Source organism: Phragmites australis, chromosome 4 (genome assembly GCF_958298935.1).
Source record: "Phragmites australis chromosome 4, lpPhrAust1.1, whole genome shotgun sequence".
NCBI classification, from domain to species: Eukaryota; Viridiplantae; Streptophyta; class Magnoliopsida; order Poales; family Poaceae; genus Phragmites; species Phragmites australis.
In genome coordinates, this window is record NC_084924.1 from 10,439,090 (window position 1) to 10,465,935 (window position 26,846).

Consider the following 26,846-nt stretch of genomic DNA (forward strand, 5'->3'; position numbering starts at 1 on the left):
GTTTTAGCCAAAAACCCTTGTAAATTACATGCTCCAATTGTTTTCCAAGGTGAGCTGTAAAATTTTGTTTGGATGAATGGTTAGCACACTAAAATTACAACTGGTTTGGACCAATATCGTCGGACCAATAATCGTGTGAGGAGGTCTGGAAAATAAAAAGACAACTATCGGGGACTACTCGTCCGTGGTCGACTCGACCAAGGAGCTGAGCGGACTTGGCGGCGGCGGCATGGCGATCACACCGACGACGACGGCGAGCTACAGCCAAATTCCCTACTGTCGCCGTTGCCTCCCGCGCCTCGACCTGTAGCGCCTCTGCTGTCCCGGACTCCACCTATGCCCCCTCCACGTCCTGACCTCCACCTTGGTTGTTGTCGTTGTTCGGGATTAGATCCACGCCGCCGCCCTCGTCCAGCCTCGACTTGTGTCGTCGCCGACGATTGAGCCTTGGTCCACGAGGCCATCGGCTTGAAGGTCGCGGAGTGTGCACAGGGGTGGAGCTACTTGCCTCCAGGGGCCCCTCAAGCGCTCGTCCGAGACACATCCTGCCTCCGGGGGCTCTGATCTGAAATTGCTTCAGCTTGGAGTCCAATTTGAAGATCAAATCGTTTGGTATGTATTCAATCTTGACAACTTCAAGATCTTGGATAGTTTGGAGATCAAATCAGGCACAAGGAAGACACGATGCAAATGATAGTTCGCTTGAGAGTTTCTATTATGCTCGGTTGCTCGCCAATCTCTCTCCCTCTCCCTATCTCTCTGATTTATCTCGTTATTCTGATGAGTGATGTATCCATTGATGACATACAACGGAGTTTTAAGACGGAGTATACAAACAACATTTACAAGTGTAAAGTTTTGCAGAGGTTTTTTTTGTGCACAAAAAGTTACAGGTGAAAACCCTTTACAAGTGTAATTTTTTTTAATTCTTCCAAACGGGCCCTAAGAGGGAATGGATTCACCATGGTTGCACTATCCCGTGCAGCAGCATCCTCGCCTCCCACCTTCCCGCTTCTCAGGGAAAGGAGTCGCCTGCCTGCGCCCTGCCTGCCTGCCTGCCAATGTGATTCCAGCAAGCAGCTAAGGAGCGGTGACCTATTGAACTGCTGCTGCTACACTCGGACTTTTATAGGCCGCCCCTTAACTATGGCCATGTTTGTTTACGTGCCGCGGAGACGGGGACGGCATGTAGTACCGAAGAAAGAAAGACAGGCGGCCATCACAGCGAATCAGCGATGCTGAGAAAAAGGAGAAACCTACAATTTTGGGCTTCTTTGTGGCTCAAACTTGTTGGGCCCGAACTGGTGCTTCGGCCACACAGACCACGGAAGCTGATCCACCGAAAGCCGTCGCGGGCAAAGCGACGGTCGTCGACGGGCGCCGACGCGGCCTTCTACCTGATTCTGTGAAACCGTTGGAAGATAGAATTTGATCAATTGAATACTCTTGAACTGAATACCGGAGCACGATACAACAAGAGGTGAGATAAAAGCAAGAAGCCAGGAATCTCTTACGGCAAAAGCTTGCATTTTATTCCCGACGAAAATGAAGGCATTTAGACATACATGGCAACAATCACACTCCATACACTAACTGACTACCCCCCTGACAATTGCAACCGGCCGCCCAAAAACAAATGAAGAAACACAATGCTCGGTGGCGCACACAACAGACTGACAATGGCGAACGCATAGCAGCTAGCAGCAGCATGTGCCATCATCGAGATACATATATCCGCTCAGATAGAGATGCTGTTGGGGATGCCCATGGCTGTGAGCCCCACGCCCTTGGTGCCGTCGGCGTCCGACGTGTTGGGGTACAGCAGCATGTACGGCATATCCACCGGCCCCTTCCGGTTCTTGAATGTTGTGTCGTCGTTCATCGTCTTGATCCGGTTCTCGATCTCCACTAGCCGGCTGCCGAACCTCTTGAACGCATCCAGCGCTCTGGCGTCCGACGTCCAGCGCTCCGGCTCGTCGCGCTGGCCGAGGTACACCTCGTCCGAGGCGTGCTTGGACAGGATCTCGATGAGCGAGACGCCCAGGATAGTCTGGAACTGGCTGGTGATGGTGCGGATGAATACCTTGTCGACCTCCTCCTGCCCGCGCTCTAGCTGCGCGTACTCCTTGCTGCCCGGCTCCGGCATCGGCCGCCGGCTCACGGTCGGCCGGTTCGGGAGGTACCCGGCGTACGGGTACTGCCCGAAGTTGACGGCCGCGTGCAGCGCCGACGCCACCCAGATGATGGTCGTGCACGTCCTGGCCAGGTCCTGGACTGTGTCCATCTTGGGCCACCAGTGCCGGTCTTTGAGGTCGCCGTGCGCCTCCTCGCGCACCTCCTTCCACCACTTCTGCAGCTCCTCGTCGCGCCGGATCTCGGCGTCGCTCGGGTAGTAGATGTCCAGGTACTCCTTGACCCACCGCTCGATCGCCCACCAGATCACCAGCCCGTCCACGGCGTACGGGTAGTCCTTGATCAGCAGCCGGATACCGTACGGGCTCGACTGGTCTGGCACGGCGACACCTCTGCACGCACAACCAAAGAGTAAACCCGTCAGAATCACACAGTTTCCGGAAGCTCTGCTGCATTCCGATCTCGTCAGTGCTGTAAGTTTTTGCTGCTCTATGTACGTACCTCTTGACGAGATCAGCAGGGAGGGCCTGCTCGTTGAAATTCCAGCTCTTGTACACGTCAGAGGACATTCCCAGCGCATACTTCCCCGGGAACACGGTGAGCTCGAAAATGCCGCCGGCGTTGATGAGCGTCTGGCGTGCCAGGGCGTTGATGTTCATCGTGTCGCGGTAGTGCGGGCTCAGCAGCTTGTGCACGGGGTGCACCACGCTGAGCTGCCGGTTCGTCGCGATGGCGAACGGCTCGATCACCGCGTGCGTATTTAACCTACAAGAGAAACACACACGAAAAGATCAGTTTTTCCCTACCAAGGACGGCATTTTTCGACTAGCAAATGGAACAGAGCGTGGCGCTGTACCAGTGGCTGATAAGCTGGTGCCACGCAGAGTCGTTGACGCAAGCGTACGCCTTTGCAAGCTGCCAGATATGGCCTTGGACGCCGGTGTGAGCCGGGGTGTACACCTTGCTGACCGCGCCGTGCTGCTGGCCATCAGGGTGGGGCAGGCTCAGCTCAATAGCGAGGGGCTTCAGGGTGCCGTCGTCCTTCAAGAACAGCAGGGTCCTGCTGGCGTATATGAAGTTGCCCTCCAACTTGTTGATCCGGTCGAGGTACGGCATGAAGTGATCATGGTGGTCCAGAATGAAGAGCTTGTTGTTCCTCAGTGCCTGCACAAGGTTTGTTATCGCAGTCAATTGACGGTTCTTGCCAATTATCTGTATTGAATATTTCAGTTATATGTGCATGTGTTAAGTGGTTCAGCATACATTCTGCACTGTCAGGCCTTCCAGGTTGTGCTGAATGTGAGCTGCAGTGATCTTGCTGGTATGGTCTCCATACTGACTTGGATCCAAGGTACTTTTAGCAGGGAACTCCTGCGATCATGAAAAAGAATTTTCTTTAACTCTTCTTACTCTATTATTTGGGAAAATGTATTTGTCAGTTTATATGGTGTAAGTTGCAAACCGTCAAACGTCTGATCATCACTGGGTTCACGCCTGCAAGCATTTCTCGTGCAAACTCCTCATCAGTCCTCCAGCCAAACTTATGCTCCGGAGCCTTTTTCAACACATCTAGTTCATACCAAGATTTTAGGCGCAAAGCATGAAAAATATTTTTCTTTTGAACACTGGATCAACACAAAAAGTTATTACAAAGTTCAATTACCTGATTTGATGATATTCGGAAGGGGCATCTTTAGGGGGTGGTCATGACTACCATTCGGCAAAAGACTTCTAAGAAACTCACTGGGGATTTTCTTCCTGATCTCTTCTATTACTGGGTTATTGGGTGCTTCCGGACCAAGTTCATAGAGTCCTAGTATGTCTTCAAACGAATCAAACTCCTTTGGCGTATCATCGATGAAAGTCCCTATTGTCGGAAGAACAGCCTCAATGATTGCCTTCAGAGAGTAACCAAGGAAGTCTGACATCTTGAGGTGCCCAAAGCGTTCATCACGTGGAACGTAGATGTTCAGGTTCAGCAGGAAAAGCCTGCTCTCTGAATTTTTGTCTGGGTAAAGATCAAGCAACATGGTATTTCAGCCAAAATTTGCACGGTGCCATAGTTTTGTATGGACTAAAATGTAGTGGCTTCAACTCACCAGTTACCGTTTTGTCCCGGCCAGTTCTGGCACGGCGGGGATATGGGTGCTCTTGGCTGCCACCGAGGACCGGCCGTGCATGGTCTTCACCCTTGTCTGGCTCACCAAGGTCGTTGTAGTAGTCATAACGGTAGACACGGTCATGCTCCTTGTATGGTCCGGCATTATCGTCGCCTCGGAGAACCTTGAGTTCATCTTGCCGATAAGGCACCAATGGCGCAGGCATTTTGCTAGGAAGATAGGTCTGCAATATAGCAATAGAGTGAGGTGACCGGTTTTCCTATAGCCTTGAATAAAAATAATGCTGGCAGAAGCAAGCATATAGGATAATTAACTGACAGGTACGATTATTTTCCACAACGTCATATGAAATACCCAAGAGCAAAAGCTATATTGAATTGGCTCTAGTTGTTTTAAGACCGTGTTCTAGTCTTTTTTTGTTTGGCAGATCTAGTGTCAATATGATCAAACAGAAATACGACAGACTTACGAAGGCATGGTGAGTTAAACTGAATATTCTTATCATTCAGCAAATTTATCTGGTCATATCAACCATCAATTTCTTTCCACTCCTGGATTATATCTATGTGTGCTTATCTTGGTGCAACATGAGCTAATTTGAAGTGTTAAATCTGCTCTGGTACTGAAATGAACCTCATATTTCTATCTCCTTTTCTTCTGATTATCAGGGAACAATTATGGCTTTTTAACAGACTTGCTATCTTGCTTTTGGGATCCATCTACCAGTTGCGGATCAAGAAATGAGCAAAATGAATATGCCAGGAAGGATCCTTTTCCAAAAGCTTAATTAAACAGCACATCTTGTTAATATTTTAGTCGTCTACTACTAAGACATGTTAGGCAGTATGTAGCTGCTGATCGTGGGCATGCAACTTGCTGTTGTAATCTAAGGCAAGTAGCAGAAGACTCGTTTAGTCATCCTGAATGGATGAGGCAAGCCCAAGTCTTTATCATCTGCAGCTGCCAGAAGGTCTCACACTTTGGCGTGGAACCAATCAGAGCCTTATTTTCTATTGTTGTGTAAAGATCTGGCCATCCGTGGACTTGGCTGGGAAGACCAGGCTCAACAATTTGGCGGCTGAACCGGATCTACCCTACCCAGTGGGAATAATAAACAAGGTTAACAGCAGGGTTTTTAACTTTTAATTCTACACCATGGCTTTTTGCACTTTTCAGGAGACAATGCCTACCATTAGGAATTTAGGATCTAGATACAACTAACATGGTAGCTAATCCATCCAGAGACTTTAAAAAACAAAAATTGATCAGCACCCAATCTTTAGTCCATAACCACATTTATTGTAAACAAACTAGGATGAGTTTGTCAGACAGTTGCTCTTCTTCTTATTATTATTCTTTTTTCATTTGGAATTTGGTCATAAAGCCTTTTTGTTTCTTAGCGGTAAATATGCAATTTTATTCTCGGCATGGCTCATATATGCAAGTTTCTCATACTAGTAAACTAGCAATGTGGCCCATGCTAGCCTCGTTGCAATATATTGTCACGATAACCATTGATTAATTGTGTTTTACATGGACTCTTTATTTAGGTATTTGATTTTTATAATAATTTGATTTTTTTCTAAGACATATTTGATATGGATTTTTCTTTTTTTCATTCTAACCCCAATTTCAATTATTATTTATTTATTTGGACTCTTTATTTAGATTTTGCTTCTCAAACCATATGGAAATAGAGCTACTAATTTTCTATAATTTTTATTCCGAATTTAGCTATTTATTAATCGTATTTGATATGACCTCTTTGATTTAATCTAGACCGTTAGAGGTCCATAATAATGAGTGATCTAGTCTTTTTTATTTTTTACTAATGTAGTAATTTTGTGACATTGGAAACAAACTCTTTCTAAGTAATAATATAATAGTCTCTAGGCATCAGCAATATTTTTTCGCTGAATCGAGGCATCAGCAAAAATTATTGTACCAGCTCCAGCAATGATGCTTTACTTTTATTGAAGGAACTTGTCCCAAGCTCCCGTCATTGGACCCAGATCCGTATTCTCGTACTCATTTGTTCGGACCACACATGTTTCCACTGAAAATGGATGGGGATTTTCGCTACGCATGACATCGAAAATTTGTGTCCAATTCTGAGCTAAAACACAAATTATGTATGCACGATGCATTATCCATCCATCTGATAAGTTAATTGGTACTGCATCAGCAGGAACGGGAAACAAACAATGCAAAGGGAGCCGAGGGAGAAGAAAGCTGCAAGAATGAACACTCACGTCGTTGGCGAAGAATATGCGGTCTTGGGAGTAGAGCTTGTAGTTGTAGACCCACGAGTTGGCGACGAAGACGACGGTGCCCTTGCCGGGGACGCCCTCGAGGGTGAGCGTCTTGAGGAAGACCTCTTCGGTCTGGTAGTTCTTGACGAGGACGGCGCCGGGGATGCCCTGCGACTCGTCCCACTCAAAGTTCACCCTGTACACGGCCTCCCCGTCCGTCTTAGACTTGAGCGTCACCACCGCCTCCTCCAGGTGCGCCGCCTTCCCCACCTTCCCCTTGCCTCCATTGCCTGCGATCCATCATCACCACGACAAGAACAAAAAAACTGAGGAAAAGAACGAGATGCTTCGGTCGAGTTGGCTGTCCTTTTTCTTTCTAGCGAGATTCCCTTTTTGATTCTCATAAGAAACTGAATTGTTTTTTTTACAAAATTCCTGTAAAGTTTCTGCGTGGCCAAAGCTCCGAGGCGTCTCTGTCGATTTTGAGAGATCGACTGATTAAGATGATGCGCATTTAGGGAAGAAGATTGTCGTGTAAGCTAAGAGGAGGCGCGTGTCTTGACTCTTGACCGCGCGTTCTCGGTTTCCTTGGTACCACCTCGATCCCTCCATCAATGGCGTTGAGTGCAACAACCCACCACCCAGCGACGGGAGATTCGTGCCCGTTGTTCAGTTCAAACTGCACTCCACGACAAATCCCCTGCACCTCCTCCGCTCATGCCCTGCCCCCTAGCGAATCGAAAAATATCTCGAAATCTACAAATTTCATCCAAATTCAAATCGACAGCAGGTGAGTTGATCAGAGCACGCGGTTCCTGGTCTCGAGAAGCAAACGCCATGTCACAGAGCGAAACCGAGCCGAAACGCGCCAGCGTGGGGGCGTTTCGTCCCGCGGCCGCCGCGCGGTGCTAACACTCGGGAGGCGTGGGAGGAGGAGGCTTACCGGCGTCTGCGGCGGTGGCGCTGACGAGCCGGAACGCGAGGCCCTCCTCCTGGCCGAGGATGTAGTGGATGCCGTCGAGGAGCGAGGCGTTGAAGTGGCCGAACCCCAGCACGTCCTTCTTCACCACCACCGCGGTGCCGCGGATCCTCCCCTCATTCCACGCCTCCTTGTTCTTCCCCGTCAGCCGGTCCACGAGCCCGTGCAGCAGCATCCTCGCCTCCTCGCTTCTCAGCTCTCAAGGGAAGAGGAGAAGAGAATGGCGACCGATTCGCCTGCCTCGCTTGCCAATGTGATGTGCCAGCAAGCTCGGCCTATGGAACCGCTGCCGTGCTCTGCAGTCTGCACCGGGATTTATAGGCCGATGCAGCTCAACTGCGGCCGTGTTTATTACTGCCCCTGCCAGCGATGGTGGCGTGTACAAATGAAAGGCAAAAAAATAAAAATAAATAAAAAAGGGGGTGGTGAGACTGGATGTGGATGGCATACCTCGTCAGTCGTCATCACAAGCGTGGGGATCGTGCAGCTTATAGTAGAAACCATATTCAGATGGGCCCATGGGTAGGATGGGCTGCCACATGGGCGGTTTAGGGTTTACCGGACTCCGTCTTCGACACCCGCAACACGCCGGTCACAGGCGGTAGCCGAGCTCCCTGCCCAGAGCGCAGAACGAAGACGCGAAACGGGAAAGCCCCTGGCGGTTTCCCCTCCCGACCAACTCGGCCGTCTGATGCATGGCATGCACGACAAAGACTAAGCCAGTCGAGAACTTGCTAAGGTCAGCTCTATTAAATTACGGTGATGAACAATAATTTTTTAAGTAATTACATAATTCCATTAGCGTTGGCTGACCCCGGTAAAGGACTGGCTCCGTCCCTGTGTTTATCTCAAATTTTTTTCCTTTTCGCGCAGCTAACGGCACAAACAATGTTAGGCGAGAAAAAGTGTTAAACAACTACATAAAATTGTAATTTTTAATATAAACAAATACTACAAGTGTTTAAATATGATTTATTATTTTATTAGCACTAATATAAATAGTGGTGTTTAAGTAAACATCTTCCTTCATTTAAACCCATGCGCCAGTGCATTTGAGAAAAAAACAATCCGATTTTTTCTATAAGTACCTCCAAACATTACATTGCACCTGCTCTAACAGAACGTACTGGTGCGCCAGCGCGTGAGATGAGACGTCGTGAGCATTATATCGGGTGCAATAACAAATTAACCTTCTATTCAGACCTGTGCGGCGAGTTGTCTGACGGAAGGTGAGAGCGAGGTCCGCGCATGCTCCGTCATTCCACAGCCGCGTGATGCCCATCTAACGGACAACGCGCGATTCGTTCGTTCTCAGGCTGTCCGCATCGGACGCAGCGTTGCTGAAACGTGGATCTCGCGCGTAACACTTCGGTTTGAGTTGTTAGGGTTCTTGGAACGGAGCGATCGATAGGGGACTGGACTTGTATGCATGCGTCTTTTCAACTGGCAGTAGCTTTTGCGTTCTGGACATTAGAACTTAGCTGTCTTGTTGATCGTTCTCGGTTTGGCCTGCAGCCGGGACCGTGCGTGGACTCGGCATCGTGACAAACTGACAATGTACGTAGCACGTAGGAAGGATGCAACCACTACCAGAAATCAGTTTTTTTCTCGACAGTATTATACTTTCTTGATGGTCCCGCAACGTTCGACGGGAAAGATCAATGTTTGCTGACGTTGATGCATTCCGATTCTGATGGGGACATACTACACTACGGAAAAAATCTTCGTCTGCTGACGTAATGCATCAGTTGAGACCGTCGTGAGAGGTTTGGATGGCGCGAGAAAACATAAACAGCAATCTTATTGCTATCTCCATATCTATTTTACTTGTAAGTTTTACTAGGCATGCCTTACAGATCCATTTTGAAGTTGACTTATTCGCTTGATCAATCGTCGGAATGTGTATGAGATACCATAAGGGCCCAATATCTCAATAGCACCCTTGTCTAAAGCTTCGAATGAGACTGAATATCCAAAGCGCAGGAACGATCTGACTAGAAAGTCATTTAAAACTTGATCGAAGACGACTCTAATAGAAACTAAGGGTCAGCTCTCTGCTCTATTTGCTTGCAATGTATTGCCTATCAAAGTCGGCGAACGCTTCCACCCCCTCTTGCCCTTGTTACGCAACACGCCAACAAAGAACCTTGGTTCCGTTGCGCCCTTATGTGTGCGCAAATGTTTCGGTGTTTGGTGTCTCCAGGGATGTGAATGCGCTTTGGCGCGCAACAACAATGAAATTTAGGACCTTGGGCTTTGACCAATTGTATAAGGAGGAAAAAGAAAAACTAGCAAACCATCCCCGTAGCCTCTCATCCGCATTGCTCCCTAAAACAATTGATCCCCTCAAGCCTCGCAGAAGCTATTGATCCCCACTAAATTATTTTGCCCTCACCCATTATAAACCCTAATGAAACCACTAGATCCATAGTGGATGGGTAGAGATTTAGTCACTAGATCTGTGTGGTGGTGGCTAGGATTTTAATTGTCTGCAGTGGACGGAGCTAGCAGGTCGCAGAACCGGCCAACAGAGAAAGACGCCACCACATCTAAGCACGAGCTCCCCATCTGGCACTCCCTCGATGTAAGTGGTATTTAGTTTTTTCCTCAACACGAAAGTAGTACTACCTCCGTTTAATTTTTTGGTGTCGTTTTAGCATTCGATACAGAAAACAAGGTTGCAATAAATTCATTCATACACGACATATTTACCCCTCTCGATTTATCCAATATTCAATCAATAACACATAAGTCACCAATTCACTACACTCATTGAATTGAAACTTTACTTTTTAATAGCCTTTAATATGGACACTTTAGTAAAACACAACCTTGAAAACATAAAACGACATCTATTTAACAAAAAAATTAAATTTCTAAAACAATATCTATTTGAGAACGGAGATAGTAGCAGTTAGTAGTATAGAAAGTAGAAGCAGCAACAACTGGAGCCCTCGGTGCTGGTGTCATCATCATCATCATCCTCGTCCTCAGAGGATACACCATCCTCGGTGCCGGTGTAGGAGTCCTCCAAGCTCGCCGGTGTAGGGTGATTCTTTGGTGGAGGGCCCTCATCCTAGAAGTTCTCCTAGTCATAGTTGTATGGGGAGGAGGATCGTTCATCGTTGGAGAAGGAGAAGGGATGGTCATCGGAGGAGGCCGATGTTGGCTCCTCCTCCTCCAATGAGTACGGTGGTGGGGATGGAGGAGAGGCCAGAGGTGGCGGTGGTGGAGGAGGTGTGGCCATTACTAGACTAAGAGGACTGATGAATTAATTTACATATGGTGGATCGAAGAAGGAGAAGTGACATCGTGGATGGAATGAGGAAGATGAACGGGCCACACATGCACTTTTAATGGCGTGAAAGAACGAAGGGGCACGCGGGATTTTAAAGGGGACAATTAAGATATCACCACCAACACAATTACCAACCTGAAGTGATGGGATATCACTACCGGTTGGTAACTATATTAGGGAGTGATAGTGTGCACGTGAATCGATGTATCGATCTATCACTGTTGGTTGGTAACTTTAATTGGTACAGTTATGACATCTATTAATCCTACTCCCTCTGTAACTTCAACCGATATAATTACTTATCTTTGCAATTTTTAATATTAAACTACTTGGCTTAGAAAATGTTATATATGTAGATTGAAATTAATATTACGTGGTTCGTCTAGAGAACTAGTTGCTATGAACTTATCATTATTTAACAGACTCGTCACTCTTATGTAACCTCAGCTGCAGACTAGGAGAAGTGACCCAAATCGTTGTTCCTAGCCTCATTTGGGCCAAATGAATTGTATCCTTGTGGGGCCAATATTTACTTTATTTCACCTTCCCCGTTGCATCCTTGCTCATCGTAACCTTCTAGCTTTACTATCCATTAGTACCACACTGACTATCGAGGAACAACTTGCATGCTTTATAAATCTCACCTTCAACTTGTATAACCGAAGGGTTTTGTTGGGCTTGCGGTAGTTTGAAATGCATGAGTGGCTTTCTTAGCCCTGCAGGTCAACTATCCTTTTTCACGTATGAAATAAAATTAAGTTCTCTTCTAATCACAAACAACTGATTAGTACGTTTTGTGATCAATATATTTTTGTCCTTAGTCGGTTGGACTGATATGGTGAATTGATTTCCATGACTAGTACCATCGGTCATCTGGGAACCTACTGTTATGTAATGAACTTTTATGCATTATAGTTTATTGTGTGTTTATTAATATTGAGTTTTTGTGATCAATACGATTTTCTCCTTGGTCAGTTAAACGACTAGGAACCTACTATACAATGTGTCTCTGTACAACCGTATTGGCTGAGAAAATAGAAGTGAGAAAACCTTGATACTTAAAATTGAGAAAGAAGATCATAGACATCGATAATTTCTATGTCTAAATATATTTATTACATTCATCGACACAAAATGACATCTTATAACATCTTGCCTCACTTGGCCATGATGGTGTGCACCCACATCTACTTTCCTTTGATGATCAAAGTGTTCGACAATAAAGTCTTTGTTAGACACAGATGTGGGGTCATCAGGGTCAATACGATAGGGGGGGCATTTTAGTTATGCGTCTAAAGCAAACTTTATTAAAGATAAATGTTCTGCACTTTTTGTTCACCTTGTTAACATAAACTACATTCATCAAAGATGTGAAAATGTCTCCCCTTTGTGAACCGCCAACTTAAAGTTTTCAAAACCAAGCAAATGTGTAGCAGAGATTATACGTTACACTTTCCTCCATGAAAATGTAAAACACATTGTCAACTGGTCAAAACTGAACACCAAGGCATTGGACAGCAAAAGCAACCAGCTCTACTCTTACTTTCTCAGAAGGCTATACATATTCCTAAATTTTTTTTACAACTTTTCATACATATCTATATATGTAAAATTCTAATAAACCTTGTGTAATAGACCACCATTGCATAATTAATAAAATTGAACCCATCAAAAATAATTGTTTAGAATAAATTTCTAAAAGGAATGCTAGAACCAATCACGTGAACTAATACATTTTATTTGGTTGAATGAAACTTACCAGGTGCAACCGTGCATCGAGCGGAAATTAAGCAACTTTTGGATAGACCTACAATAAAACTTTGCACATCGGATCGGAGGAGGAGCGATGTCATGGATGGAAAGAGGAGGCTAGGGAGGGAGAGTAATTATAATGGTCATGCGAGGAAGATGAAGTGGTGGAGAAGGAAGGGTCATGAAACAATTAATATTAATAGCGGAGAACAGTTGGGCCCTATACAATTAATAAACCGTCATTGCTCCTTTGTCTTCCTCGCGTGCATAGTTTTCCAACTCACAATTTTTAGTTGTATTTATGTTGATAGTGTCACTGTTGGTTCAAAGTTATGAACCAAAAGTGATAGAACGACGCCTTGGTTCATAAGCCTTGCACATTGATTCTAACACTGCTAGTTGTAGTTGTGAACCGGCAGTGATAGTAGGTTATTTATATTTTATAGTGGTAGGATCATTGCCCTATATAACTATCATTTTTCAATGCCTAGCCACTCCTGAGCCACCATACCAACACCTCAGTTGCTGCCCCACGCTGTGCCCTCCTCGACCCCCTCCATCGTGCAACCTCATCCACATCTCAGAGCCAACGCCGCCTCTTCATCTACCCCGATGAGGGCCTCCTCCACTCCAATGACTCAGCTCCCTCCCCGAGTCATGCCCTCCTTGACCTCCTCCACCGTGTGACCTCCTCCACATCTCAGAGCCAACATCGTCTCCTCATCTACCTCGATGATGGCCTCCTCCACTTCGATGACTCAGTTCCCTCCCTGTGCTGCACCCTCCCTGGCCTCCTCCACCGTGTGACCTCCTCCACATATCGAGTCAATGTTGTCTCCTCATCCAACCCGATGATGGCCTCCTCCATTCTGATGACTCGGCTACCTCCGCATGACAAGACTAGGCTCCCTCTCCGTCGCCATTATCCCAAGGTAATCCCCAACTGTTTCTTAGTCCTCCCTACAACTTTAAGAAGTTGGATGTGTGTTGCTACAAAAATGGATGCTCCGTGGAAGAAAATTTATTCTTGGAGTTGTCATGCTGAATTTAATTAAATTTTAGCTATGTTTTAGTGTGTTAGTTTTCTTCTATAGAAATTTTATTGAATTTTAGCTAAGTTTATCCTGACAATGATGAAATAGGCTAATGATATGAGTCCACATATTAGAAAATTAATGACAACATTGAATAGATAGATGTAGTTCGCCAATGATGATATTGTGTCAAATAAATTTTGAATATGATGTTGTGTGGTATCATGGTTTAGGTTGGGAAAATTACCTAAACCCTACTACCCATAGCATCAAATTCAATTTTTGGGACACACAACTGAGGCACAAATGAATAGTTTTTGTTTTTATTCCTTAGCGCAATAGCTTACTCTCATTTTTTATGACTAAAGTACACAATAGCTCGCATGGACAAGAAGCCGTGGAATTGTGATAATTTACATGTTGTTGATTCTATGACTTATGCCCCTAAGCGGAGGCCCCTTTTACGCGAGCCAACGAGGTAAACAATTGCATTGATGATAGTTACCAATGGGGTGTCGTATCTTACATTGCTTTTATCTGATGCATGGTTTCATTAATGATGTTTGAAGTTGATTTCAATAGGCCACCGTTGAGATATCATACTAGGGCATATTTCAACAAGGTAGGGGTGGAAGGTGCATTAAGTTTTTTAGGTGCTCATCCTAGTACTATTGGAGCCATCCTCCCCCTCTCTAAATGATGTAGTCCTCTAAATGTATGTAATTTTATCTATTAACATGCCTATTTTCCAATTTCTCTATAAATAAATGATGAAATCATATGTGATATTTGAATCATATGTGCTTTTTTGGGTGTGGAATTATCATTGCCAGTTTGTGGCTAAAACATAATGGTGACAACACTGCTGGTTCGTGACTTAAACCGGCTGTGATAGTGGTGACATCACTGCAAGTTTGTGTCTCAAGCTGGTAGTGATAGTGGTGACAACATTGTCGGTTCATGTCTCAAACCAACAGTGACAGTGGTGACATCACTATCAGTTCGTGGCTCAAACTGATAGTGATAGTGGAGGTATCACTGTCGGTTCCGCAACCGATAATGATAATCCCATACTATCACTATTGATTGCGCAATGCTGGTTAAAAACCGACACTGATGGCTATTCTGAACCAGCACTGGTGACAGTTTCTGTAGTAGTGGTGGCTATCTCAAGGTAAATTTATAAAATATAGGGTATTTTTCTTTTACCGATCAAAGGTGATTAGAGAAGAAAAATAACCGGGTTGACAGAATATATGGCGTACTATTAAGAGGGTTTGGCGTTCATTTACTTGAGATATATAGTTTGCACTTAGCTCAAACTTGTTCTACATTCATGAAGAAACATTACTTTGAGAGAGTGGATAGCTTGCCCTAAGAAAACCCAAGTCATCAATGTTTGGCGATCTGATCGTGAGGGCTTATGGTCCGTCTGTCACATATGTAAAGAGGTAGAGGCTCACTGGACCCTTTGGCTTTGACTGCTAGAGTTGATTGATCTCTTTTGAGTGACTGAAATGGCTGGTGGTCTAACCACCATAGCTGGTGGTATGGCTGCTAACAGGACAAGAGATAGGGTGATCTTTGGATTGCCTCATAGTCTGACCGTCAGTGTGTGTAACATTCACAAATCAGGTGCATTTAATGAACTTTTTAGAATTTAATGTATGTTGTATTACGGTCTGACAGCCAAGAATAGAGGGGGTCGAGCATCTTTGTGTAATGGCTACTTTTTCGAGGTGTAGCCTATGAATAGTCACCAACTAGGTGCAAAATTTGATGTCTCCTTTTTGTGGTATCTTCTAAGCTCAATTCATATTTGTACAATTTACATTCTTGCTATCTACTTTTCTAGAAATTGAATTGTTACATATCACCCTAGGATTGCAAAGCATTGCCTTGTATCAACTTAGGTATAGTTTATTTATCTTGTATCTTGCTTGTTGATCAATTGTAGGACAAATATTCAAACTTTCAAAATCTAGAGAAAATTATCAAGTAAAACAAGCAATCAAATCAATAGTAGAACAAATTACTAACCTTGAAGCATCAAGAGTAAGTGGATAGACAAGATCTCTTCAAATTTGAAGCCTTCTAGAATGAAATAGACTCCAATGGCCACTAGAGGCCAAAAAGCCGAATAGCTCCTCTGAGCTTGGTCTCAAGGGAGAAGGTTGAAGGCAATCGAGTATCACTACAAATTGACATGTTGTAAATGGCCAAGAGCCAGTCCGAATTGATCTTGTAACAAATCCGCAACCGAACGAATACATTTATTTTTCAAGTGCTTCATACTTGATAAATTGACTTATTTATCACAATTCTTCTGGTTATTCCTTCTCCTCTTTACTTTTTATATTCTTTTTATTAATAATAATGGAATACTTGGAATTAGCAGAATTCTCAAACTACGGAACTAACTGCTTTCGCACCGGGGGAACAAGAATGGGTAGTGATTAGGTAGTATCACTGTCGGTTTTTACACAAACTAGCAGTGATAGTGATGTTATCATTGCTAGTCAATCGGCAGTGATAAGTGGTATCACTATTGGTTCTTGCGACCTCAATAATTATTTGGCTGTTGGAGGTTGTAAACCAACAATGATACTTATCACTATTAATTCTAGCCGAACTAGCACTACTACAGAAAGACATATTAGTGCCGGTTCAAAAATACTATCAGTGCCGGTTTTTGAACCGACACTGATTACTTGGCACTGATAGTTCATAACTATCAGTATCGGGTCTAGAACCGGTACTAAAAATTCTTTTCACTACCGGTTGGTAGCTTCAATCGACACTGAAAAGGTTCCAAGAGCCAAAAAATAAATAAACCAGCTCGAGCCGCTACTGTCATCGCGGTGCTCCCGCCGCCGCCACATGCTCAAATCGTACACATCTCATCCATACAACACATCTCACAATCAAATTCAATATAACAATGCAAGAATTGACTTATCTCGAAAAAAGGGAGAAATTAAAATGCAATGTTTGCGGATGGAAAAACTGAAAACCGCATGAATTGGTTTGCAACCCGTGAATCAAGTAACGAGAAAAGGAGGCGTCTTTATAGCTAGCGTCACATGAGGGAAAGAAAATGGATCGCTGTCGGTAGCATGGACGCCCAGCAGCCTACGGTTGAGGGAGCTGATCTCCATCTCCTGGTGAAAGACGACGGCCTTGAGGAACGCGAGCGTGTCCTCGTCGTGCTGGATCTGCTCCTGCGTCTCCATCCGCTCCGCCGCCTTCTCCGCCTGCAGCCGCTGGATAATGGCCAGCGCCTCGTCCGCCCTCGACGACGCCGCACGCCTCTCCCCCTCTAGCTCAGCCCTCAGGTCCTCTACGGTCAGTGTCTGCTGCCGTAGAGCCTCCCGTAGAGCAGCCACCTCACCTTCTTCAACTCCGGCCAAGTACGAGAGAGAGGAGAAATCGAGAGGGAGGGGCGGTGAGGAATGAGAGAGAGAGGAGAGTTCGAGAGACTGCGAGAGAGAGGAGCGAGAAAAATATCTAGAGACTGGAGCCGGACTTGATTGAGCCAAAATTAGAATGAAATAAAATAAAATTTTGGATCTATATAGACTATCAGTGCCGGTTGTCAATAGAAACTGTACTGATAGTTGGAGCTGGATGTTTGATCGGGCTAAAATTAGAATGGATTAAAATTTTTGGATCCAGATAAACTATCAGTGCTGGTTTTTAGCTAGTTTATCATTGTTCGGACGTGAAAGGTTAAGAACCGGTACTGATACATCTTCAATGATAATTTCTGAACAACCGATACTGATGTATTGCTACTTTTGATAAGTTTGTAGTAGTGCAACAGTGATAGCCGGCAGTGGATTAGTACAGTTTCTGTACTAGTAGCCACGTGATACTCGAGGGAAATCTTACACGCTCCCTGATGTTCTCACGGTATCTGGAGTATTTAGCATGTTTTTTGGTGTAACCATCAAAGGAGTGTATGTTTACTGCATGCGTTGACTCAGATGTTTGTTGGCCTATGCAAATAGTAGATGCAATTAATATATTTTGGAGCTTGAATGTCAAATTGCAAGAAATGGATCTCGACTTGATTACACATTTTTCTGACGATTGGTGCTAGGTCTCTAAGAAGATCTCCATATCTACTAATTCAACTCTCTGCTGACAACTTGATCACATGCCCTCTGATCAGCAAATGTCTGGCCAACTGGACAATCTTGTTTCGAACAACAACTTGATCCCAGTTTATTTAAGATACTAGAAGTCGTACACGGGAATAGGCTATTGCAAAAACTAAGCAGAGGGCCATACCCATACCGAAACGATTGTACAGCCTAGCTGTTTTCTGACAGGTACGCCAACACACGTTACCACGTGAAACACTTGTTGTTTCGTACGTGTCCACACTATATTATTGTCCTTGAATCGTCTACAGTTTGAGCTTGGGGACAGATTTATGGATCATTTTATTGCGCTAAATCCACATGCATGGCTTAGTGTTTAGCTCTCGTTCATGCTTTCTCAACCTGATACTAAACAACATACAATTAGATTAAAACTCTCTTGCAAAATGTGGTGGAAGGGGGGAGAGAAATTTTCTGACGATTGATAGTAGATGATACCCGCACAAGCTGTACATGATTGACCATCTATCCTACTGCAAAAACTAAGCAGAAGGTGACATTCTGGCAGAGGGCTATGCCCATACAGCAACAATCAGTTCACAATATTTTTGAAAAAGAGATCGTTATCTGACAGCAGATACGGACACACATGAAACACTAGTTGCTCGGGGGTACTCCACGCTGAATTATGATCCTTGAAAACGTCTCATACTTGGGGGACAGATCAGATAACCAGATTGTCATGCACATCACATGCCTTACTGTTTAGCGTCCGTTCATGCTTACTAAAGCCGAGCAATGATCGATAATACAATTTGATAAAAACTCCTTTTAGAAATGATGATTAGAAACGACAATTCTTTTTTTGTTGGCACTGAAAAGGACAGATCTTTTGTGATTGTCTTTGTCTTCTAGAGACTGTGGAAAGCGAAATTGAAGGAAAGAGAACAATGGATTGCAGCATCTTTCAGCACAATTCGCGTGACAAAAACAGTATTTATATATCTAGTTTATGAGCTTGTTTGGTTCGTGCCCAAATTAAAACTTGTGAAAATTGTCGCTCATTTTGATGATTACAAAAAAAAATCTACAATGCAATATGTATCTTTCTTTCTCTCATGCCCTTATCAGCACTAGTTTTGTCTCGCCATCGAAGCATGTGACGTTAGAGTACTTTATCAGAGAAAAGAAAGAATATGATGTGTAGCTATCGGGGATTATTACCAGGTAGAGACAGTGCATTTGAGATATAATGTATATCCTTATTGTCCTTTAATAATTTGGATTATATCCTACATTGTCTTTTAAGAAACAAGCCATCTGAACTGAACACAAGATTCCAAAAGCACTGGGATTAAATTGCTAAGCCAGCTTTGGCTCTCAGAGTGGAAAGGTTAACCACCGAACGGAATTAGATAAGCACAGGATAACTAAACTCGCGAGAAATATATATATTTTACAGTCATTGATCATTGTAGTCCGCTTCGACTATCAATCGTCTTCGTTTCATTCGTCCGAGCTGGCAGCTTCACCCACCACGACAGCTAGCCTAGGTTACTAAGTAGTAGATGCAACAGAAGGCAATGGTTTAGAGCAATTTTAAGAGACTAGCTAAATTGCATCATTTATATATCTATATGAATGATCATCTAAAAAGATTCCTCCTCTATATATTTTAACACTCTAATAGATCATCTATCCTTCACCATCTATATTCCACTCTCTTATATTTTAATTATTTTTAACTAAATTGTACAGATTTGAGAAAGAACTCCTTCCTCTCCCCTTCTTCCTATCTGCGCTGCTGCCCGTCTCGCTCCAGTCCTGTTGGCCCCACTGCGTGAGGTAGCCTCCCTTGACGCCTGTGCTCCTTCTTGCTGTCTTATCGGATGAGGGGTCCTTTCCAAATCAGCCTCATGCTTCTCGTCGCTACCACCACCGCCGAGCTCCACCCGGAAGACGAGCACCGCGTGGGTGTGCATGTGTGTCGAGGCATCCGTAGGAGGCGGCTCGCGTGGGGGAAGAGTCAGTTGTGGAGGTCCCAGGAGACCTAGACATAGTTGCCGCCCGAGGTCGACCCGCTCGCTATCGATGGAGACCACCCAGTCCTTCTTCTTCTCCCTGCCGACGGCCCTATCCCTACCACGACCGCGGGCCATGAGATCCACGAAGATCTCCCGCTCCTTGCCTCGGACGATCACTCTTGGCGGCCCGGTTGAACTTGATGGTGTGTGGTGCTCTACGCAAGAGGAAAACAGGGGAAGAAATGGGCGAAGGAGGGTGATGGGAGCGAACGATGGAGTAACGGTTAGGGATGGCGTGAGGGAAAAGGGACACCATATTTAACATGCGGGAGGCTAAATATGGAGGACGCTCAAAATAACGAGCATGATAACAACGCTACTGGAGACCAGATTTTGAATATTTTAACTATCGATCAGGATGACATGTGAAACAGAGGGACGGTTAGAGATTGCCTTAGACCCGGTTCGGGAATAATACTGTTTGCACACACTGTGCCAGCGGGGTGATATGATTGCGCCCTGTGATGAGGTACAAAAGAAAAGAAAGAAACCATTTGCGGCGCGATCGTGATCTGCAAGCTGTTTTAGTAACAATAAATCGCAGAATGGTAGGTGCGCCGCGTGCAAATCGAGGAAATATCTTATCAACCTTTTTGCGTGTAGTCAGTGTTCTTTTTTGGGGTAACGACAATCTGGCGGGCGGCCTTACGTGCATTTGTCTTCTGATTACGTTAATTCACCACACTATTGACAACTTGATCACATGTCCTCGGAGCGCGTGCACCACCAGGGGTGGGGAGCTAGTTTGCCTAGTGTGGTGCCCCCACACCATGGCAAATCAAAATTTTAACCGTAATTATGTTATTTTGATCATATAGTTACCGGAGTAAATTGGATTATAGAACTAATATGATTTTGAATTATGTATTTGACCCACCGTTCAATCAGATAATTTGTTTTGAACTGGATCGACAACTTGAACCGAATATACTCCTGGAAGGTGTACACGATCGACGTTACCTAATGCAAAAATTGTGGGTGGCAGACACTCTGGCAGAGGGCCATATCCATACAATAAACATTTTTTTTTTTGAAAAAATCGTTATCTCACAAGTACGCGCCCACGTTACCACGTGGAATACTCGCTGCTCCGCGGTCCCGTCCTTGACAACGTCTACAGCCTGGGGGACAACACATTGTACTAGATCACTTGCTGTTCATGCTCACTCAAGGTGAGCACCGAGCAGTATACAGATTAGATTAGAACTCTTGCAAAATAATGGTGATTACAAACACAAGAATCCAAAAGGAACAGGGACTAATCAAATGCTAAGGTGGCTTCGGCTCTCACGATGGAAGCATAATAACCTCTGAAAGGGATTAGATCTTAGGTTCATTAACACCACGTGAAGAATGAAAAGATAACAGTGATTAATCATTGGGGCTGTTCCCTTCAATTATGTATTAACGGGATTAAAAAAACCCGCTTAATTTATGGCCGACTAATCATCAACCGCTACACCACTCTCTTCTCGATCTCCGCGTGAAACTGAACGGGCAGTCTTATTTGCAACCGCACTTTGTGACCTTTCGCATTCTTAAAACCGCTGTGGTTCGAACACCTTTTTGCAAAAAAAAAGGCATAATTTTATTTTGTCCTTATGGTTTCGAGGTTAGTCGATGGGGATTGATAGTTGGTCAACATGAGTCAACACGGAGACCAAAATATTTTTAAATAAATATTTTTTATCATAAATATTTGTCGTTTTAATTAAGATTCGATTAAAATTTTAAAAGTCAATAGTATCTAGAATATTTAGTTTAAAATATAAAAAATTAGATATGTAAATTTGTTTTAAAAATATTTTTATAATATTATATTTTTATTAGATATTATAACTATATTTTAATAAAAAATAATGATAAAAATTGCACATAAAAGACTATAAAAAGTTAAAAGAGATAAGTATTTTATGATCGGAGTGAATAATATATTGAAAAAATCAATTCTACCTAAGACGAAACACATCCATGCCTATACCATAGGGTCCACCTGGCAACCACCTCTGGTGACCATTTTTTTAGGAAACGGGTTTGTATTTCATAGATGGAATATGAACATTACAGTACACAAATTACATATGCACCCCTAAGAAAAATAATCACTTTTTTGCGGCACAACAGATGACGTATCACAAACAGATCTTGGCAATGATGAACACCCAAGCTTCATGAACCGGCCAACGCCTGGACCCTCATCGGAGATGGAGCAAACAAGCACCATCAACTTCATCACTAGTACATAAACCAATGTTGGCAAGCACACCGACAAAGGAGTATGACCCACGTCCAAAATCACAGGCCCACACCACAAAAACATCATACCTTTGTAAAAGCTTGCCATGGCTGTCGTCGGAGCTGACGCGGAAGCCAATGAGCTCGCCGAAGACCAATAAGAAGTACAAACCTGATGAAAAGTCATCAGAGATGACGCCTCTTAGAAAACCTAATCCTATACTAATCAAACCACCTAAACTACCACCATATAAGCTATTAAACTACCTATCTAGAGACGTCGGATGTTGATCCTTCCGTTCCCCCACACTCTCTGGCAACGGAAAGCTAGCCGGAAGAGGGAAAACGGTCAGATCGACATCGGAATTAAAGAAATCACCGAGTAGTCGCTGTTACTCCGCTGTAGCTGGGGAACGATGCAAGAGTCGAGACGCACTAGCCCCTCTGGTGACCAATTGGCACGAGTAGTTTCGTTTGACCAGGTTAGTTATCTCTCAACATTTACTGCATGTAGATTAAGATGGCAGTTGTCTCTTCTGATGATAGTTTCGCGCTTTTCCAGAGACAACAACTTCTGCCATCAAGAGACATCGTTTCACCAAACATCACTAAACCGCTTCAGTAAAAGAATAAATCCATGGCAAGCACGCCACGGAGAACAATCAACTTCATTCACCACTCATTCGAACACTCTCAAATTCATTAATTCGTTCATCCACTACTCTGTAACAAGTGTTCTACGCTCCGATTCAATCTGTGGTACGCATTTCAACTTGATCAGCATAGGCGAAGTTTTCCCTTTCTATTTTTGTTTTCCTCTTTACGCAATACCTTTCTCACTTGCCGTGGATAGGAACCCCGAGTTCAGATCCTCGATAACTACGCTAACACATCGCAGATAGTTTTTTTTACCTTTCTTTTGTTCTCCTATTGAATATTGATAGATTGATTCTTATCTCTGATCAATACCGGACCTCTAGTGCCTTGTTGAAGCCCATGCATTGTATGCGAAATCGAGCATCCGCGGTTGTTTTCTTTCACGTCGAAACCATCTTACCTGGGAGTCTCTAGGATGCCATGCACTCTGCTGCGTCTGACTTACCGTGTTCCTGGCCACCAGGTACTCAGTGACAAGACCGTGCTCAGGAATTTAGGGAGGACGAACTTTATCTCGGTTTTAATCAGTGCCGGTACTATTCGCTGAACAGTGCTCATCTATCATTGAATTGTCGATCATAGATGAGGTGGCCGCCACAGCTTTTTTACTAAAAGGTCCGTCACGGCACGTGTTGTGTTTTTTTACGGGAGCAAATCTTATAGTAAATTTTATAGGACTATTTTATTTGTGATGGTACATGTTTATTCTCTTTCTTCTCTTTAATTTAATTATTAAATTATAAAATAGATGATATAGATAAGATCTTATAAATCTTTTTTAATAAAATCTTATAAAATTTACTTCTATTCTCCGCTTGTTGCACCCATGGTGGGTCTCTCGGACACATGGCTGCATACAACGTGCATGCCGATCTGGTTCAACTTTGCTTCCATCATCTACGTCGCCTCTACTCTCCTGCTAGTTCTTTCCTCCAGCTTCCCGATCTTGTTCGCCTTTGCTCCCTTATCGATTTTTTCTTCGTTCTCTATTTTATATACAACAGTAGCAAACTCATGCATCACCAATAGCCGATGCTCGGATGCATGCTGCTGCCAGATCGGAACCCAGCTCCCGAGCTTGTCCAACTTCCATGCATGCCGGTAGTTTTGCAGGGCCGGCCGGATGCATGTACTCCTTCGATTCTTCTTTTTTAACTGCTGCCTTTTGCTTTGCCTCGTCTGTTCGCTCTTGGCTCTGCATCTGCTCATGAACCCGGAGCACGGAGCTCGTGGATCCGCACTCCTGCCCATGACGCGCTGGACCGATCCAGCCTCACGCCCGCTGCATCTTGGCGCTCCTATGCACGCCGCGGCACCGGTTGGGCTGCAGCTCGAGTACGTCGGTCTCGTCGGCGTGATGATCTGAACCGTATGGTACGTGGATTCTTTTTGTATCTACTAATCTACCTATATATTAGGTCTTTGCATCATGTGTTGTGCTTCTTTATGGACTCTAGTATGGAAACACCTAATCTACACCATTATAATTTGGACCCACAACAATCAATGGTATAGAGTATTTTTTTTTCACCGATTAATGTAGTAATTTCTAGATCTTAAGAACAAGAAGAAATCTACTATTAACTTTGCTTTAAGATAATAGATAGAAGATAGATTAGTCATATCTATTTTGATCATTCTTCCAAGAGTTTCCCCCACCATGATAGCAATCTCACGTGTCGTTCCAGTTTGACATGTTACTCAATCACTACTACAGAAAACTCTATCATTATCGGCTCTAAAGTGACCATCACTGCCGGTTTTAGAGCCGACAGTGATAGTCGAAGACTATCATTGCCGACCCAGACACCAGCAGTGAAGAGGTTATCACTGCCGACTGAAGGTTTCAGTCGACAGTGATAGTTGATTATCACTGCCGGTTGAAAGCTTCAGCCAGCAGTGATACAATCTGCCCCCGATTGATTTTTTAGTCGGAAAAACAAAATAAATAAATAAATTTTGCACCCGAGGAACCCCCACTCCCGCGCAAGTCACAAGTCATGCGATTATTCGCGTGAAATACGCACGTGTGCAGTTCATGACACTCGAACTTGAGACCTCTCAACTCGCACAATATATCCTTACCATCCCACCACAGAAGTACTTGTGATAACAATAGCATATGCAATCTTTTGATCTCTTCTGTCTGAAACTTCAAATAATTATTTGAACATCTAAATGACTATAAATGAAAAAGTTTTTAACTACAAAGTTTTAGATCTCGTTGAGGGCTACAATTTTCATATGAATTTTGTCCCCATCCAACTTCGTATGAAAAAGTGATTTAAAAAAACTGTCATCCATTATCACTGCCGGCTTGTGTTACGAACCGACAGTGATACCTGACCAAGCACTATTTACCTAACTAGTCACTGCTCACACATTATCACTGCCGGTGCTTCTTATAAGCCATCAGTGATACTTGACAAACTATCGCTGTTGGTTCATGGCTAGAGCCGGCAGTGATAGTTTAGATATTACTGTTGGCTGGTGCCTTCACTCGGCAGTGAAGCATCACTGCTGGCTCAAGTCATCAGCCGACAGTGATGCCCTTCATCACTACCGATTCATAAGCCACGTTCGTTGATTTTTTCCGCGTGGTTTTTGAACCGGCAGCGATGCCTCATCACTACCGACTCATTAGCTATCGGCAGTGATATGCCGACATATAAACTGGTTTTGTAGTAGTAAATGCAACATAGTTTTATCAGTCTCTTTAGAACGTAGCAAAGCTGGTAGCTAGGTAGGTCTGTTGTTTTTTTTTTTTACCATAATAGATTCTACTATCTATCACTATCTTCCATAATGCAGATTAAGACCGTGAGGAAGACATCATACACAACTTTGAAGCTCAAAGATGCCTGTTGCTGTGCCTAACTGTTTCTAGTGGGGATAAGTTTCAGGTTTGTCGGCCAGTGCCTCGAGCATAAGTGCCGGTCTGACACTTCACAGCTAGAAAGCTGATGGCCTCTTGTGCTCCCATGATCTCAGCTCTCACCACGGGCTCACAGTAGCCTAACACATCAGAGTCCCTGCAGAAGAAATCATTAGTGATAACTGTTGTTTTATTAGTGACAGGTTTAATAAAGATGTGTCACTAATATATTTTCTAATCCGGATCAGATAAAGATCTATCACTACTGAGTGATCATTAGTGACGGGTCATAAAATGACCGGTCACTGATGATAATAATAATAGGTCAAGTTGTGACTCGTCATTAATGACTAGATCATCAATGACGGGTCTTTCTAGAACAGTCATTAGTGACGGATCAAGTTATGACTCGTCACTAATGATAAAGTTATCAGTGACGGGTCGTCCTATACCAATCATTAGTGATGTGTCAAGTTGTAACCCGTCACTGATGACTATATCATTAGTCAAGTTGTGACGGATCGTCCTATACCAGTTATTGATGACGAGTCATAGCTTAATCTGTCACTAATGATCCACTCATTAGTAATAGATCGTCCTATAGTAATCATTAGTGATAGGTCAACATGTAATCCGTCATTAATGACCAACTCTATTCACTAATGACGGTATTTATAAATATTTTTTTATTTTATTTTTCTCTTATTTTTTTCTCACCCCAGCAGCACTAGAATACAAAATTTGGCAAAATTGTTGCAGTTGACTCAAGCACATATCCTACTTACCACATATTGATCTAATGGTAAGACAAGTTGAATACCTCTATAATTGTGACCATTGGGCTTGAACATTAATGATGTGACGGGGGGGGGGGGGGGGCTGTAAAGACACTTGTGGTTGCTCCGGGAGTTAACCAAATTATGCTCTGCATCGAGCGATGCACGATCCAAATGGTTGGGGCTTATTGAAAAAGGTTGACATGAGTACCCCTTGTATGGACCTGTGTGGTCGTGCAAGCCATATGGTCCTCAACGCTTATGGGTAAAGTTGTACCCCTTATAGGGTGTAAAAACATTTTGAAATACCGCGCTCTCGGTCATGAGCATGCTTTTGTCCATTTGCAGCAATCGCTGAGTTGCGAGTGTGGATTGATGTGGTTAATGGTTTGAGATGGTACTTTACAGATATTAGTCCTATGCTTCATTTTACATTATGTTCAGTTGATGTTTATAGGCTAGTATGTTACTTTGGTTAAGTATAGATGCTCACATATGTGTATGTCAAATTTGCTTTCGCATATGAAATTTACTTAATCATGTGG

The 26,846-nt window shown here is 43.9% G+C and overlaps 1 protein-coding gene across 1 annotated transcript; it reads right to left on the bottom strand.

The window, feature by feature from the left end:
- Positions 1 to 1,510: 1,510 nt before the first annotated feature.
- LOC133915657 (probable linoleate 9S-lipoxygenase 4) lies at positions 1,511 to 7,811 on the bottom strand. The gene is made up of 9 exons (XM_062358894.1): positions 7,449 to 7,811; positions 6,506 to 6,795; positions 4,233 to 4,476; positions 3,797 to 4,141; positions 3,596 to 3,702; positions 3,397 to 3,504; positions 2,990 to 3,297; positions 2,635 to 2,898; positions 1,511 to 2,525 (listed from the first exon to the last, which is right to left on the bottom strand). The coding sequence occupies exons 1-9, from the start codon at positions 7,657 to 7,659 to the stop codon at positions 1,739 to 1,741; spliced, it is 2,664 nt and encodes an 887-aa protein (XP_062214878.1). The 5' UTR covers positions 7,660 to 7,811; the 3' UTR covers positions 1,511 to 1,738.
- Positions 7,812 to 26,846: the final 19,035 nt, after the last annotated feature.

Coding starts and splice junctions, on each gene's coding strand:
- LOC133915657 (XM_062358894.1), bottom strand. CDS start 7,659: ATGCTGCTGCACGGGCTCGTGGACCGGCTGACGGGGAAGAACAAGGAG. Junction 3,703..3,796: donor TCCGAATATCATCAAATCAG/GTAATTGAACTT, acceptor GGTATGAACTAG/ATGTGTTGAAAAAGGCTCCG. Junction 2,526..2,634: donor CCTGCTGATCTCGTCAAGAG/GTACGTACATAG, acceptor TTGTGCGTGCAG/AGGTGTCGCCGTGCCAGACC.